Consider the following 16,111-nt stretch of genomic DNA (forward strand, 5'->3'; position numbering starts at 1 on the left):
AAAATTGCATGATAATTTCAGCAAGTGGGTAAGTAATTTATGATATTGCACAACGTACTTTTCAGAAGTTTTATAACATTCTGAGGAAAATATTATTTTGAAGGAAAATCAAAATTTTTCTTTTGAATTTGCATTAAAATTTCCAAAATTACGATTACTAGCTATTAAAAACCTAATCTGAAATTGAAATTTTCAATTTTGAAACATTGAACTTATTTTAAGACTTTTTCAAAGCAGATTTTAAGAAGAAAAAAAATTAATAGCGTTTCTTTAATTTTTGCTTAATGGATATTTCTTAAAATTTCATTTTTTGATACTTTGTCCCTCTATCCAATTTTCAAGATTCAATGAATTTTGCAAAAAAAATCTTGAAGAAATTTAGAAAAAGGAAAATTTCCAAAATTTCATAAATTGAAAGTAAAACGAAATCCGTTAATTTTTTCAAAGAATTTTTATTCACATCCTTAACCTAGAATCTCGTATAATCATCATCTCTCTTGGCCTCTACCAAAGGATTGAGACTCTTAACGGCAAATCCGTTATTGACACTGCTAGAATCCAGGCTGTGCTTCTGCGGGTAGGGCATAAATGTGGGATCCTTATCGATACCCACAAAATCGGACTCGTCCGACTGGATACTCTTGTCGTCGTACATGAAGTCCCTCTGGAAATCCTGATTGTTCAGGGCGGGATTCTTTCCTTCCGTTGCGAAAATATTCGTTGTAGGTGCTCCCATTCGGTTTAGATTCGAAGATACCGATCCGAAGACCGTCGGTGATAGAGCCTTTAGTTGTCTGTTCAAACTCTTGCTCCTCAGATAGAAAGCAATTCCCATGACAATGCACAAGACTCCCAGAACGCAACAAACGACAATCAAAATGATGTTCAGAAGCTCCTGGAAGGCATCTTCGGGGTTGCCACTGTCGGGATCTGTAGGAACGTATCCGTTGAGGAAGAGTCCTCGCGATGTTAGATCGTTCTGAATTTCCTGGATGAAATCCAAGTCCACGATGCGACTGGAAATTTTCAGAGAAATCCTTCAAAATCTGGAGGAAAATTTAGGGAAGGGTAAAACTCACGCTCGGATTATGTCACCGTCAATGGCTTCGGAATTATCGATAAAATGGCACCTTACAACGGTTTGGTTATCGTTCTGGGAACGTCTTTCGATGTCGTCAATGTTTGCTTCGTAACCGAAACGATCCGTGAAGACGGATTTGATCTGAAACGAAGAATTTGTAGATTATAGGTTAGATTCAGGAAGCAAGGACCTTATGCAAAGAATACTTACATAAGTCTCCTGTTCTCGGACATCTTCCAAGGTGTTGAGGAAAATGAAGGACACTCTGTTGGATTCAGCAATGATGTAGATTTTCACCCGGGCTTGATCGGTATGAGGTCCCAATCCAGTCTCCGAATCCCTGACTTCAATCATGAACTCAAAGTATCCTGTATGGGAGTCATCTATGGCTCTATCGAGCCTTATAATCCCACTGATAGGCTCCATAACGAAGGCGTTGTCCTTGATACCCTCGAGATTTGTCCCTTGAGCTACTATTGTGTCCGGCAATATGTAGTAGATCAGTTGACCTTCGTCCACGGTATCAGGATCGAAAGCCACAACGGTTAGGAGGGCCTTGCTTACAAAGTCACTGGTTGTTATACCAACTCCGTAGTAGTCCAGTTCGAACTTTGGAGGGTTGTCGTTGATGTCATCAACGATTACTTGAACCTGGAGAACGGAATTCGGACCCCAGGATATAGGTCCGTTGCGATTGTTTGTAGCAACAACGCTGAGGTTGTGGCTCTCTTCACTTTCCCTATCCAAAGGCTGCAGCAATGATAGCCTTCTAGTTTCAGGATCGAGAGCAAAAATATCAGATTCTGGGTTGAGGAAGTAGTAGATTGAGAACATTTCATCGGGATTGGTTACCCCAGTATTTTTGGGATCTTCAGCTTCGGGGAGTACGAAGGATTCTTCCAATCCTGGTGCGTTTTCTGTGAACGTGTTGGAGTAGTTTGGATCAGGGAAGAAGGGTTCACCTTGGATGTCTACAAAAATGATCTTCAGGTCAATTATATCTTGAGACAATCCTCCACCATCCCTGGCTTGGAGGTTGACACTATAGGTTCGACTTTGAACGAGTTCGGTGATTCGTAGGTGAGACTTCTCGCTGTCTTCCTTATCGAATCTGAACACTAAGTGATCTTCACCATTTGCACTGCCTGTAAAGGCAAATGTCACATCACCAAAGGACCCACCATCGGGATCATGAGCTTCAAAGGCGGGTAAGGGTACTCCGTTACTGGTCAAAAGCGGAGAATTTACATAGGCGTCGTTGAATCTCAAACGGATTGTGTTTCCTTCTTCTGGAAATACGATCGTTGGAGTGTTGTAGTTGTATGGGTCGATCCTCAGATTGTAGGTTTCTTGAGAACTCAAACTAACTTGAGAGGTCCACTCATCTCCATGATCGTAAGCTTCAATGGTGATTCTCCATGTCCCATAGCATCCCCTAAGATCACTCCTCACAACAAGGGTTCCAGTGTTTGTTGTGCGATCACTAACGATATCAAATGCATCGGTCATATCAGGGATCGGATCAGCATGGTTCTCTCCTGGTTCTATTGCTAAGATTCTGTAAGAGACTTCAGAATTTGGAGTACCAGGCTCGTCAGAATCGGTTGAAACTATTTTTGCTGCGAGATTGTAGCCCTGAAAATGAAAAAAACATGGTAACGTTTCGTTGGTATTAGGAATGCTACTTTGCTTACTGCTCCAAAGTTCTCCCCAACCAAAGGTTGAAACGCAGTTGGGCCAGGCATTCTCGGGGGATTGTCATTCACATCCAGTAAAAAAACATTTACAAAAGTTGTATTAGAATTTCTTCCTGGAAAGACAAAACTTGTTTACAGCTGTAACTAGTTTTGAAATCCGTTTGACTTACTTCCATTTCCGAGGTAGTTATCCTCGTACTTTATCGGGATGTAGTGACTCACTGGACCATTATCCCTATCCAGTACTGCTCCTCCTATGAGTCTAACACTCAAATCTCCAGTTTCCTGATCGATCTCAAAGAGATTCTGCAGTTCTGGAATGGATTCGTAGTCAATTGTGTACCAAACTAAGTTGTGAGGGGAGTCTCGGTCTTTATCAGTTGCAAGGATCCTTACAAAGGCTCCCTCAGTTGTGTTTTCGTACAGTTCAATGGATTTCTCAAACTCGGCCTCTTCGGGAAGTTTGTTGTTGGTGTCGATCATTTCGATCTTGATCTGCAAATGTCAAAAATGGAAGCGTTTGATCCTAGGGACCCTAGGTTGTTTAGATTTGATCAAATAGTTTAACTTACATTCCCTGGAACTTGATGATCTCCATCAGATAGCGTGATCACATATTCAAGACTGTCCAATCGAGGTTCATCGCAGTCAATCGCTTGATCAGCATCAACTTCAATAACTCCAGTTGTCGGGTTGATCTTTACCCATCCCTCCGTTGTTCCTTGTTCCACAACAGCCCTGAAATTCGAGAATCCTTAGAAACTTCAAGCCAGTACACCGTAAATAAAGAATCATGAACTTACCGCAATGAGTAGGTGATCTTATTGAACTCCGGTCCATCAAGATCTTCAGCAATGATGGTACCAATCAGGGTTCCAGCAAGAGCTTCTTCAACAACACTCCTCAACGTTGTTAGAGTGTCTCCCACAAACTGAGGTGGATTGTCATTGACATCTACAACTCTTACTGTGAGAATTGCCTCAGCAATTCCCTCATTTATCTCCTGGTTACGATCTTCAACTTTGATTGTAAGATAGATAACTTCGTACATTTCGTAATCGATGTCATCTTCAAAATCTGGATTCACTTTGAGGTGTCCAATCACACGATTTATATTCTCAGGAAATTTTTCAATGATGAAGCAACTGAAATGGATAACCGTTAAATTTAAATATTCAAATATCTGTCAAAATGTCAAAATGTCAAAGTACTTTTCATAAGTCTCTCTTGCGGCTTCCTGACCGGATTTTGTTGCATAAGAAGCTTCCCAGTCGATCGAGAATTCAAGATCGGCTGTAGTATCTGGATCTGTAGCGACAATTTCCATGGTTACAATCGTTCCTGCCGGGGAATTTTCAATAACTTCCGGAGCTGTTCGGGGCATTCTCAGATCTGGCGTCTCATCATTTACATCCAAAACTCTGATTTCTAATTGGGCATAGACTGTATGGAGACTCTCTCCAGGATGTCCAGTTACCAAGGAATCCCTGGCTTGAATCTGGATGACAACGTTGGTTTGTCTTTCGTAGTCCAAAACATTGTCCTGAGCTATTGACACTTCTCCATCTTCTGAGCAAGTAAATTGGGAGCCCATGGTCCCCACAATTGAGTGAAAAACTTCATCATCAATGTCATCATCGAAAGCCTGAACTTGAGATAGGAAATATCCAGCTCCTTCACTTTCCAGAACCTCCACAACGTATTCGTCTTGTTCAAATTGCGGAACTTCGTCATTCCAATTAGTCAACCTAACTTGGATGATTTGCTCTCTCCAGTGCTCCTGAAAATCAACTTCCTGTGCAATTATCCTCATTTGAAACTCCCTCCAAACTGGATTTTCGTAATCCAGGTATGTCGCATTGGACACAGTAATCAGGAAGGATGTTTCTTGATAGCCTGTATTTGGGATTATTGTAAAAGCTTCTGGGAAATTCTCTTCTGTATCTGATACCATTTCCACAGAATAGGTTGCATGAGGTCCTAGATCGATGTCTTCAATCACGAATCTCGTAAATGGGAGTTGCATGTAGGTTGATTCAGGGATTTCCACAACATCCGGGGCGAGGTTGATTTCCGGATAATTGTCATTGACATCGTTGACGACTAATACAGCTTGACCACTTATTGTCCAGCTCTCATTCATGGCTTTCAGAGCAATAATCTAAGAGACAAAAAGTCTGATAAGCAATTGAGTCATCAACCTAACAATGTTATCAGAAAACGCATCAATAGCCGGAATTTTTCGTTTCAATATTTGTGAGTGGAATTTAGAGAGAGGAAAGTAATTTTGTTGATTAGATGACTTCGTATATGCTAAATGACCCCCTACAAGATGAGCGGTCTGAACCATTCGGAAATGGTTCAAACTTAGCCAGAATTCTAAGACCTTTCCAAAAAGTCTAGACTTGTTCAAAACGGTTAAGAAACACGTTTTGTAGGACTTTCTGAACTTTGACCTTGAAAAACCTTTACTAGAAAAGGCTCAAGGACATTTTCAGATATGGTACATTAGTCAACCAAGGCAGCTAATTCAAGGAAGGACCCTGATCTAGAAATTGGGTTTCCATAGTAAATAAATTGTGACTCACAGTGAAAGTGAAGATCTCCTGTTTCAATTCATCCCGATTGATAGGTTGTACGGAAATCACCCCGGAATCCTCTCCAATAGTCACCAAATTTTGCTGAGTCCCTGCGTCGAAATAGATAAGCTCAAAATCTATGATTCACCTCATATTCAACAAGGAACTTACATTCTTGACCAGATGGAAACTCCAGACGATATTTAATGGGCGAATTGATGCCGGTATCACCGTCGATTGCAACAACGTCGAATGTTTGAGGGGTTTTCTCATCAAATTGCTCAGTTGAAAAGGGTTTATTCCAACGAGGAGGCAAACTAGGGACATCTTCAACTTCTACCACAATCCTAGTTTCTCCTTCATTATCCCCAGAATCCGTGAAAATTGCTCGGAAATTGTAGGATTCCCGCTCTTCAAAACGAAGTTCTTTAACGACTCTGTAAGAAGAAAGGGATTTTCAGTAGATGTCCCGAAGGACCTTTTGAAAATATCTAACTCACATCAAGGTGTAGGTTATGGAATAGCCATCTCGTTCGATTTCTCTAAGGTCAAACAATTCATTTTCGTTGTTATTCCCAAGTATCCTGTAAGTTAGATCGTTACGTTCCAAGGAATCCGGATCATGGACATTAAGATGACAATCAGTATCGAGATCTTCCTCCAGTTCCTTGACATTGCAGGGCCCATCGTACAAAAGAGTCACAATGGGCGGTGTATCAATTAGATTGTTGATGGTACAGAATACAGTCCTAGATACTCCGTCAATTGTGATGTCAAAGATGTACTGCTGAATAGCCAGAGTTTCATAATCCTGGCGTCTTGTGACCTGAAGCACCCAGACATTGTCTCGTCGCACAAATGACGATCCAAAGCGTAAGTCGTCGCCAAAAGAAAATCTTATTTGTGGAGTGTTTGATCCGGAATATGTTATAATGATAAAATCAAAAGGAGTTTGAATCTCCTCATCCATTTGCATTTGCTGTTGCTGTGATGATGGCCCAAGTGTTATTCCTGGCGTATCGGGATCTTGGAAGTAAGGACTGGTCCATTCTAGATAGAAGAAAAGTTCATCAATTGATTAATTTCTTATTATCCACCTCCTTCTTAGGGTGAACTGCCCTCTAGTGGTTGTATTCTTAACATCTAAAGCGTTAAACAAGAATAATAACATAAAATTCAAACTGTTTTTCACCGCCTGCGTACTTGGTCTTCTATTTTTCAAAAAAATTATCAAAAAGCTGTCCTAATAATCTTTCAATTTATGAAGAAAAATAGTAAAAACATGATCCTTTAGGAGATATATTATCAACTCAATCTGGCGGTGTATAGTGTACATTTATCGTATCTGACATTGTTTATAAAAAGAAAATTTATCACCCTATCAGTAATGTATAGACATTTCTTCGTTTAACGTTCTGCTCTGAGAATTCCGTTTCAAAAGACAACTTTTTAATTTTAGCACAAATACTACAAATAACGCTATTAAGAAAACATTTGAACTGCGTTCCAGAAGAGTGTATTTAACTGGTCGAACTCTACCGAGAGAGCAATATGATAATGACGTTACAGTGCCTTTGCACCCATCCGGCCGTTACAAAAGCTATAAGCCAAACTGTTAGAGATATCGACATAATGTTTTGCGGAACCCCCCTCCTTATAATTCCACATTCACGTTATTGAAATACTTTAATTTTCCCTCATCTAGACAAGCGTCGTTTTCCGGTTCTTTAAGGTCCAAGTTTAAAAGACTATTTCAACCTGTTTCAATCCCTGATCCCTAATGGGTTTGCAAGTAGGGGACTTAATTTAGACCTTCGTGTCTCCTTTATTATAACTACTTCGAGAAGATGTTGGAAGTCGATCTCGAGACGTTTCAAGGCAAGATCTTGAATTTGCTTCAGCCACCTTGTCCTAGGTCTTCCCTGAAGTCGAGGTTGCTCTATAATGGCTTGATCAGCTCTTTTAGAGGATCTTTCTTCATGCGTTGAACATGACCACAAATACCATCGAAGTTGTGATTTATCAAAACAAAAAGAAGAAGATCCTCGATCTCAAGATCCGTAGTACACTAGATCCGAATGGAGCGACCGCCAGGGGGAATTTATTGAACCTGGAGCGGTTGCACTATTCACAGATGGCTCTCATGTGGAAGATTTTTCAGGGGTCAGCTACCACTATTCTGAGCTTCAGCTTAATGAATCGTGTCTCTTAGCCACACAACTGTGTTTCAGGCCGAGATTGCTGCCATAGTGTTTGTAGTGCATAGATTGCTGTAGGGCCATAGCTAGAGCTAGAGTTGAATTTAAGGTAGGACATCAGTAGTTAAAGGTAGGGCATTAATCAAAATTTTTGATTGATCTATTTTGGTTAGTCTATTTCTGTCCCATGGTAACAATTTGCGCAGAAGGGAAGAATTTCTTCTGATCAGTTTTTTGACCAAAGGAAAAGGAATGGAGCCAGCCACTTGGAATGTTCTAACAACCCTTCCAAAAGTCAATTTAAGGAATTCAAATACCATATGGATTTTCTTCTCACCCTACTCCTTCACATAAAGAAACCACTCTTTTGAAAACTAAACCTTCGATTCTTTTCATTTTTGGGTATATTTTAAGGGTAATCAAGGCGAACATTTCGTCCTCAGACACCAATATTCTCCGAAAATTTTTCGAAATTATTTTAGAAATTCAGGTCAGGTGTTAATTTGCGTGGGAGATTGGATTTTCCGACAGATTTGGACAAAATTTGATTTATTTTGAGAGATCTAGAAATTTTGTATAAGCCTAAAACACTTTTATTCTGCTTTAGGATGTAATAGAACAACTAAAATAGTTTAGAAATACTGACCTTGAAAACTGTAAAAAGGAATTTTTGGAGAGTATTACACCTAAGGACGTAAAACATTCAGGATAATCATTCAGTTATAACTGAAATTTACTTATACTTCAAATACCATTTATGAACATAGTAAGAAATGGTTATGTCATGTGTGACTGAATCAGGCCGTAGTTGCTTAGGAAATTGTTTAATTTAGATTAGATATATCAGGCCATTTAATAGGAGATTAATTTCTTCTCTACCATATCATACTACGAACAGTCTACTTAGAACATTATCTAAGTTTCTGGTTTTTAAGGTAGGGGGGTAGGGCATTCGAAGTTTTACGATAGGCCATTGCCCCTCAATGTCCCCCAGCGCTACGGCCCTGGGTTGCTGGAGGCCGGTGTCGAGGGAAGGGAAATACAAAGCTTCTAGGATAGCAAGGCCAAGATTCTTTCCATATTTGGTTAGAATACGCGGTCTGCTCTTGTTTTCGAATACTCGGGGATGTTAGAATCAACCTTATAGATATGTGAGTTTAAACTACAATGGGTATCTGGACATAGTGGAATTGCAGGCAATGAAGAAGCAGACCGTCTCGCTGTTGCGGGAGCTAGGATTGCTTTCATTCCTTACAAATGAAGAAGTCTATAATAAGAAAAGACATAAGACTAGACTGTGACAAGTAACTATCGTGTGTCCAGACCGAGCACTTTAACCGATCATTGATTGAAAACATCTGATTAAGATTGCCATCCAATGCGATCCAATGTGTACAGGATCTAATGAGACTGAGGAAATGGTCATACACTTCGTGTGTGACTGCCACAGTTTATGTAATTTGGAGCGGAAGCTGCTTGGTAAAGCGGTACTGCATCAAAGTGAGTTATCAGATATACAGCCGGTCTGTTTGATAGAGTTTATCCGGAGAACGAATTGGCTTGACATACCCTGCTCTTATTAGGGTAAAGTTTAGGGGATGCATAATGGGCCCAATAGAGTGGCCTGGGTGCACATCCCTTCCTCGATCTCTACGACTGATTCCGGAACCTTAACTTGGAAATTTGTACTCGCGATCTTAATCTTTCGATTTTACCCAAATCCGATAATTTGGCCAAACGACTAAGCTCGGTCTTCGTCACCACGCTTCTTCCAAGCTTCCTTATTACAGAAGAGGTCTTGCCTATGCACGACGAGAGTTCAGCATCGATCTTTCCATCATTCCTGAGTAACACTTCAAGGTACTTGAACTTCTTCGACTTTTCCAATCCTACCAATTGAGCCTCTTTTACCCCCTTCTGTCATAGCACAAACATGACCAAATCGATCTGGATACAATGATGTCTAATTTTCTATTGATTACTCGCATTACTCTGTCGATTTAATATAAGGTATATAACAGTTTTCACAACAATACTTGAAAATATCTGATTTATATGACGCCATTTAATTGCAATGGTGATTCTGATCAGGTGTTTATGATTAAAATTTCAATACTTACGTGCTTCTGAGGTATTGACAAGAAGAACTACGAGTGTTAGAAATATCCAGAAAGGTCCTCTATCCATTTCTGCAAACAAAAAATGATATTTTTTGATTTTTGAAACTGTGAATCACACAATTTGAAGCGTTTTCTGTAGAATCAATTCCCGGAACAGAGATTAGATAATTTCTTAGTGAGCAATTTCACTCAATTGCTAATGTCCTCTCCCCAAATGGTGCGGGGAAAGTATCGATTTTCCAATGGGAGAACTTCTGAACACACAAAAAAAAAAAACAATACATCGGAAAGATAAAAAGTCACTTTAGATGTTAACATTTTAATTGAATTACTTCGCGATAGCAAATACCAAAAATATTGCCTTTTTGATAAGGGAAATAATTCCAAATTGGAATGAAAGAGATCGGAGGGAGCGATCCTCTTTGTTAATAAAATTTGCGAAATTAATTTGGGCGTTTTTTAGGGTTGAAAACTTGCTGTTAAAGATCTTACTTTGTCACTTTGTTTTTCTTCGTTCTAAATCATTGATTTAGAATTATTTGTTTTGATTTATTAACTTTGGAAAAGCACAAAGAAACTTCTTTTTTTTTTCTTAATTAAACCTCTGTTTTTTTTGCACAATATAAAAGAAGTAATATAAACTTTTAAAAAAATCCCGGTTTCCTGGAAATGTACGTTCAGATTGCCGTTTCGTTTTTAACTGACCATTGAGTGTCTAATTGGCAATATTTCGTGTTCGCAGGGAGATAAGTGAGCAATCAATAAGGAATAGGAAATGATAAGATATCGAAGCTCGTGTAGGGTGGCTCTCAAAATTAAAAAAAAATTATAGTTTGTAGGAATACCTTTAAAAACATTTGAATTATAGAATTGTCTATAAACTGAATCGATTGCAGCAAAAATTGCAATGCTTAACGAAATTCTTCTGCACCTGCATTATGCATACTTCGCATACTTCCATATAAAATGAATTTATTTAGTAAACAAAATAATTTAATAACATAATGTTTATTGCTTTTTATATAGAAAGCATGAAGGCTCGTATTTACAACCATTCAATATCGGGAATCTGTTAAATTAAACTTTGATAAGATTTTATTCCGCATTACATTTAGCAATATTATCGATTCATCTCCAGGTAGTTCCAAATCGTAATTAACAGTAAGAGGAAGAGATATAGAAAAAGATACTAGCCCTATGTTTATATTCCCTGCTTTGGGGATACTTCAAGATACTCAGTGCTTTGCCTTAGTGAATTTTTAGTCTAATCGTATACGTCATGTGAGCAACACATAACCGCTATTAAGTAAGCAGACCATGGATGTAACAGGAAGAAAACCAAATACAAATTTATTTGCCAAAGCTTTCGGTACGGCAGTACGTCTTCTTTAGTGTTCAAAATCGTGATTTCTTGTCTGAATAACCTCACTGAGGCAATGTCCATAATATTCGAACCATGACGGTTCCTTTCGGACATCAACCTCTGAATATGTGAAAGTGATAGGCAGCGACACGAATGGTGTAGCTCAGACCTGTGCTCGTTAAAAGTCGTGTAGTATCGGAAATTTTGTGTTGATAGTTCTACTGGAAATTGCAGATAGCTGTAGCTACTGCGTCACGAGAGCTTAGCCAGTGCACATCTTGTGTGTGAGGAGCTCGTACAGAGGACCAGTAACAGTGTTTAGTCGTAAGTGCCTCTATTTAGGGAATTTTCGCTATTCCGTGAGTCCGGGAGTCCGGGAGCGAATTGGGCGTTTCACTTTAAAAATTAGTTCTTTCGGGCTCCTCTACTTTCTCCACTCGTACCACAAACAGGAGAGATTTTTTTGAATTATCTTAAGGAGAACTTTAGCATTTACTACAAGCCGTATTTGTTTTTTGAAAAGATCAGCATCCTAGCTAGATGCATCCCGAAAGAGGTTATCTCCCTGTTCTTTATAGTCTACTTACTTCATACCGGGTATATGCTGCTCACATGAAGTATACAGTTAGACTGAAAATACACTAAAACAGGGCACTGAGTACTTTGAAGCACACTGAAGGCAGATTAAGGTGAAATCTTGGTTCAGTTCACAGCAATCCTGCTTGCACAAATGATCACTCTTATTAAAAGGGAAGACATGTTTTTAGGAGAACTCTTTGAGATTGTTCATTGTTCTAAGAAATCCTTCAGCTTCTTCGGTCCATTCCTGACATTATAAATAAATGCTTGCTTGAATAGGTCTATTATCTCTATTAACTTCTTGAATAGAAATTGCGCCGTGTTTTGAATGTTTTTGTGAACGGTGTTCTTATTTCATGTTAATCACTTTCCTCAGAAAGACATGTACATAATAGTTCAAGTTTAAACCTTTCAATATTATTTTTAAGCTTCTGACCACATGATCACTATCATTTCTTTCTGAATATAACCGATGTTAGAGAACTAATTTTTTTCGGGAACAGGAGTTCGTCGAAGGAATTGGAGTTACTTTAGGAAACCATCAACTATTTCCAAAATTTTCATGACGGTTTAAAGACCAAGCCGGAAGCTCTGGTTGATGAAGCTTTCGTGAGGGCTCGGAGACCAAGCTAAAAGCTTGGTAAAGAGTTGATAAAGATTTCGTGATGTTTTAGAGACCAAGCCGAAAGTTCTGGAAAGAGTTGATGAAGCTTTCGTAATACGGGCTTCATACCTAAGGCTTAGCCATCTGGCTTAATTCCTCTAATTCCTTATCAGGCACGATTTTTTAGGAAATTGGTGTTTAGAATTGGATATTAAGGGCAAATGATCCAATAGATTTTGAAAAATCAATAAAATTGCTTGTTATTTAGATTTTTGAGACCTTCGGGAACTGGGCTAAGTCCAGTCTGAAGCGGGCATAACGGATTGGAGACTAAGCTGAAAGCTCTGAAAAGAGTTGATGAAGCTTTCGTGAAGATTTAGAGACCAAGCCGAAAGTTCTGGAAAGAGTTCGTCAGTTAAATCAGCATTTATCGTAACTTCATTTTTGCGATTTTGAGATATATACATATTTGGAATCAGCGTAATTTTGTTTATTAAACGCACTTCTGAAAAAGAAACTCTTATAAGCCCAATAAAAATTATTTTAAACAAAAATTATCGTAAGTGCCCTTAATTAAGAAAAATTTATCAGAATTTGTCGTAACTTCCATTTTTGGGGAAGTTACGATAAATTTCCATACAAAATTTTCAATAATCAGCATTTGCCGTAACTTCTTTTGCTCACTGGCGTGGCTTGTAATTTGCAGCAAAATTGCAATATTTCTCAATAAAACGTTTATAAACTCTTCCAAATATCGAAAGACAGTGCGAATTGTGAAACATGAAATCATTTTAATTCAATATTTGCGAGAAAAAAGTGAGAAAAAATCCCTATCCATCTGTCATTAATTCAAAACAAAACAAGCGACGTGGTGCACAAAATTTATTACAATTTATTTAATAAAACTTATGAAATAAAAACTTTTAGGGACAGAGATAACAGTATTATTAACTAATTTAGTCAAATAAAGGCGCTTATTATCACTAGAATGATTCAAATTGATATAATGCATTTTAGAAAATTGTCGTAACTTCCAGAATTTCCATATATTGGAAGTAACAGCTTTATAAACGATGGAAGTTACGATAAAATATTATTGTGTTTCTTCTAAGATATTTCTCAATATTGCAGCTTTTAAATAATTTTATAAAGATTTTCTCGAGTCAACTTACAGTTTATTAGTGCCACTTTTATTATTTTTACTCAAAAGTATCGCATTCGGGGCTTATTTTTGAGAAAAATAATATTGAACTGAAAATTTCCTCTCCTGAAAAGTTGTCAAAAGGAAGTTACGACAAATGCTGATTTAACTGACGAGTTGATGAAGTTTTCGTAACGAATTGGAGACTAAGCCAAAAGCTTTGAAAAAAGTTGATGAAGCTTTCGTAAAGATTTAGAGACCAAGCCGAAAGTTCTGGAAAGAGTTGATAAAGCTTTCGTAACGGACTGGAGACTAAGCCGAAAGCTCTGAAAAGAGTTGTTGAAGCTTTGGTGAGGGCTTGGAGACCGAGACGAAAGTTCTGAAAGGAATTGTTAAAGCTTTCGTGAAAGCTTGGAGGCCAAACAGAAAGCTGTGCAGAGTTGATAAAGAATTCGTGAGGGCTCGGAGACCAAGCTAAAAGCTTCGTAAAGAATTGATAAAGATTTCGTGAAGTTTTAGAGACCAAGCCGAAAGTTCTGGAAAGAGTTGATGAAGCTTTCGTAACAGATTAGAGACTGAGCCGAAAGCTTTGGAAATAGTTGATGAAGCTTTCGTGAAAACATGAAGATCAAGCCGAAAGCTCTGTAAAGAGTTCATAAAACTTTCATGAAAGCTTGACGACAAAACCGAAAGCTGTGTACAGTTGATGAAGCTTTTATAAGTTCTTAGAGGCCAAGCCGAAAGCTCTACAAAGAGTTGACGAAGCTTTCGCGAGGGCAAGCCCTCGAGACCATTTATTGAGACCAAACCGAAAGCTCTGGAAAGAGTTGATGAAGCTTTTAATGGGGTTGATGAAGTTTCAAAATCACTGTAGATACGGGTGACTTTGCACACCTGCTTTTCGTAAGGTTTTTTTTAATTCTATAGTATTTAAGATTGGTTTTCAGCGATTATACAGCTAGGATATCCTTTGCACTCATTTTGTTTTATGCCTCTATGACCTCTTTGAATTTTCTTTATTTTTTACTTTCAAAATAAACTTGAAGATCATCTTTGTATAGGTGCAATTGTATATGTGTTGCTCTCAAGAATTATACCCTTACGGTGAAAATCGCGTTTTTACGGCAAGACAAAAGAAATCCCAACCATATCTTCGTAAATCAGAAGGTTTTATGGATTTATTTGAATGGTTTTGGACTGAAGTCTCTAATATTCAATCGGGTATTACGGGTATTACCCAATGATTAATTTTTATTAGAAAATTATCTAAATCTATAAAAAAAAATCTATGATAAGCTGTATTGATATTAATTGATTGTAAGACCTAAATAACAAATTGGCTTTTTCATTTCATTACATTTTTCGAGCTGCAATAAAAGAATGATAGCTCTTTATCAGAGGGTTTCCTGGGTTTTTCGTAATTGACGAAAATAGAAAAGGGGCTTGTAATTATTATCGAAACAATTGTTGTGCATAAATTTAGGTTGAATTGATTCATGTCGCCGAGCATGTAAACGTGATCTTTGACTAGTTAATTTTTCTTTAATTCAAATACTTTTACAACTGCGATCTTTGAGAATTCTTCTTGCGAATGTTCCAAAGGGTCTCGTGGGCATCATCGTAGAAGGGATTTGTGGCTTTCCTGACCCTTTCCATCCATGCAGAGAGCTTAGGACGCTCCTGAATTGGATCAAAGGCTGTCAGAGCTGAAAGAAAATTCACAATTAGAGCTTTTTTCTGAGAGAGTTTTCTGTCGAGAAATTCTTACTCAGTTGTTCAATTTCGCATATGGCCCAAAGGTCTGCCACTGTCACATCGTCTCCAATCAGGAAATCTCCCTGAGACAGCCAGACATTCTCCAGAGTGTCCAGGGATTTGTTCACTTGACCCCTGAGGGTTTCCAAAGTTTTCTCATTGGACGGTTGCTTGGTTAGGCGGGGCATTAGCCAACAGTCTCGGAAATAGGCGTTAAAGGGGGCTCTCAATCCTAGATGATGCCATTCCAAGTATTCATCCACTCTGGCTCTCATCCTCAAGCCACTGGGGTACCATTTCACGATCAGGTTACTCTTAAAGGCCAAGTAGCGGAGGATAGCAATGCTCTCGGCCAATTTGAAGCCTCCATCATTGATGGCAGGAACTGTTTTAAGTGTATTCACTTCTCTGGCGAATGACTCAGTAGCATGATCACCTGAAAAGCGCCCCAATTGTTATGTAATTTTCCAAAGAATATTCCACTAAATGACTCACCTTCCATCAATGCAATTGACACAGTCTCAAATGGGATTTTGGCCAGGTTCATCACAATTGCCAGCGATCGACAGGGCTGAGAGAGGTTGTTGGTGTAAAATTTAATTTTTCCTGACATTTTTCACTGAGAAAATTCACGAAAAAATCGGCAAAAAAGTGGAAGAAAAGTGAAACTCTGCGAATGAGGCAGCAGAAAGTGAGTGCGAAAGGTCACTTTTTGTACCACTGAAACAACCAATACATCTCGGGAAAGAGATATGGCTATCGGCAAAAGCAATACGAAAGATAATTTAATAAATCTACATCTATTTATTGAAGGTGAAACAACACGAACGCGAAAAAAAGTGGGAAAATTTTCAAACAGGTGCCTACTTAACCTCAAAATTGAAAGAGCGCGAAAAGTTCATTTTTATGCAGGAGAACGATAACTCCTGAAAGAGTATTTTGGTAAAATAAAATCAGTAATTTATCATGATTCTTTACCATGTTAGAATTTTTC

General features: G+C 38.4%; 2 protein-coding genes across 2 annotated transcripts; both read right to left on the bottom strand.

Annotated features, from left to right (window-relative positions):
• Positions 1-432: 432 nt before the first annotated feature.
• LOC129806840 (protocadherin Fat 3-like) lies at positions 433-10,377 on the bottom strand. Its single transcript, XM_055855629.1, has 13 exons — positions 10,168-10,377; positions 9,676-9,744; positions 5,858-6,407; positions 5,529-5,794; positions 5,367-5,467; positions 3,990-4,939; positions 3,582-3,923; positions 3,351-3,516; positions 2,949-3,273; positions 2,776-2,891; positions 1,292-2,716; positions 1,080-1,222; positions 433-1,016 (listed from the first exon to the last, which is right to left on the bottom strand). Exons 2-13 carry the CDS (start codon positions 9,740-9,742, stop codon positions 470-472), a joined length of 4,998 nt encoding a protein of 1,665 aa, XP_055711604.1. The 5' UTR covers positions 9,743-9,744; positions 10,168-10,377; the 3' UTR covers positions 433-469.
• Positions 10,378-14,586: 4,209 nt separating this feature from the next.
• LOC129806841 (glutathione S-transferase theta-1-like) lies at positions 14,587-15,909 on the bottom strand. Its single transcript, XM_055855630.1, has 3 exons — positions 15,613-15,909; positions 15,131-15,553; positions 14,587-15,068 (listed from the first exon to the last, which is right to left on the bottom strand). Exons 1-3 carry the CDS (start codon positions 15,728-15,730, stop codon positions 14,920-14,922), a joined length of 690 nt encoding a protein of 229 aa, XP_055711605.1. The 5' UTR covers positions 15,731-15,909; the 3' UTR covers positions 14,587-14,919.
• Between the last annotated feature and the right edge of the window lie 202 nt (positions 15,910-16,111).

Source organism: Phlebotomus papatasi, chromosome 3, assembly GCF_024763615.1.
Source record: "Phlebotomus papatasi isolate M1 chromosome 3, Ppap_2.1, whole genome shotgun sequence".
NCBI classification, from domain to species: Eukaryota; Metazoa; Arthropoda; class Insecta; order Diptera; family Psychodidae; genus Phlebotomus; species Phlebotomus papatasi.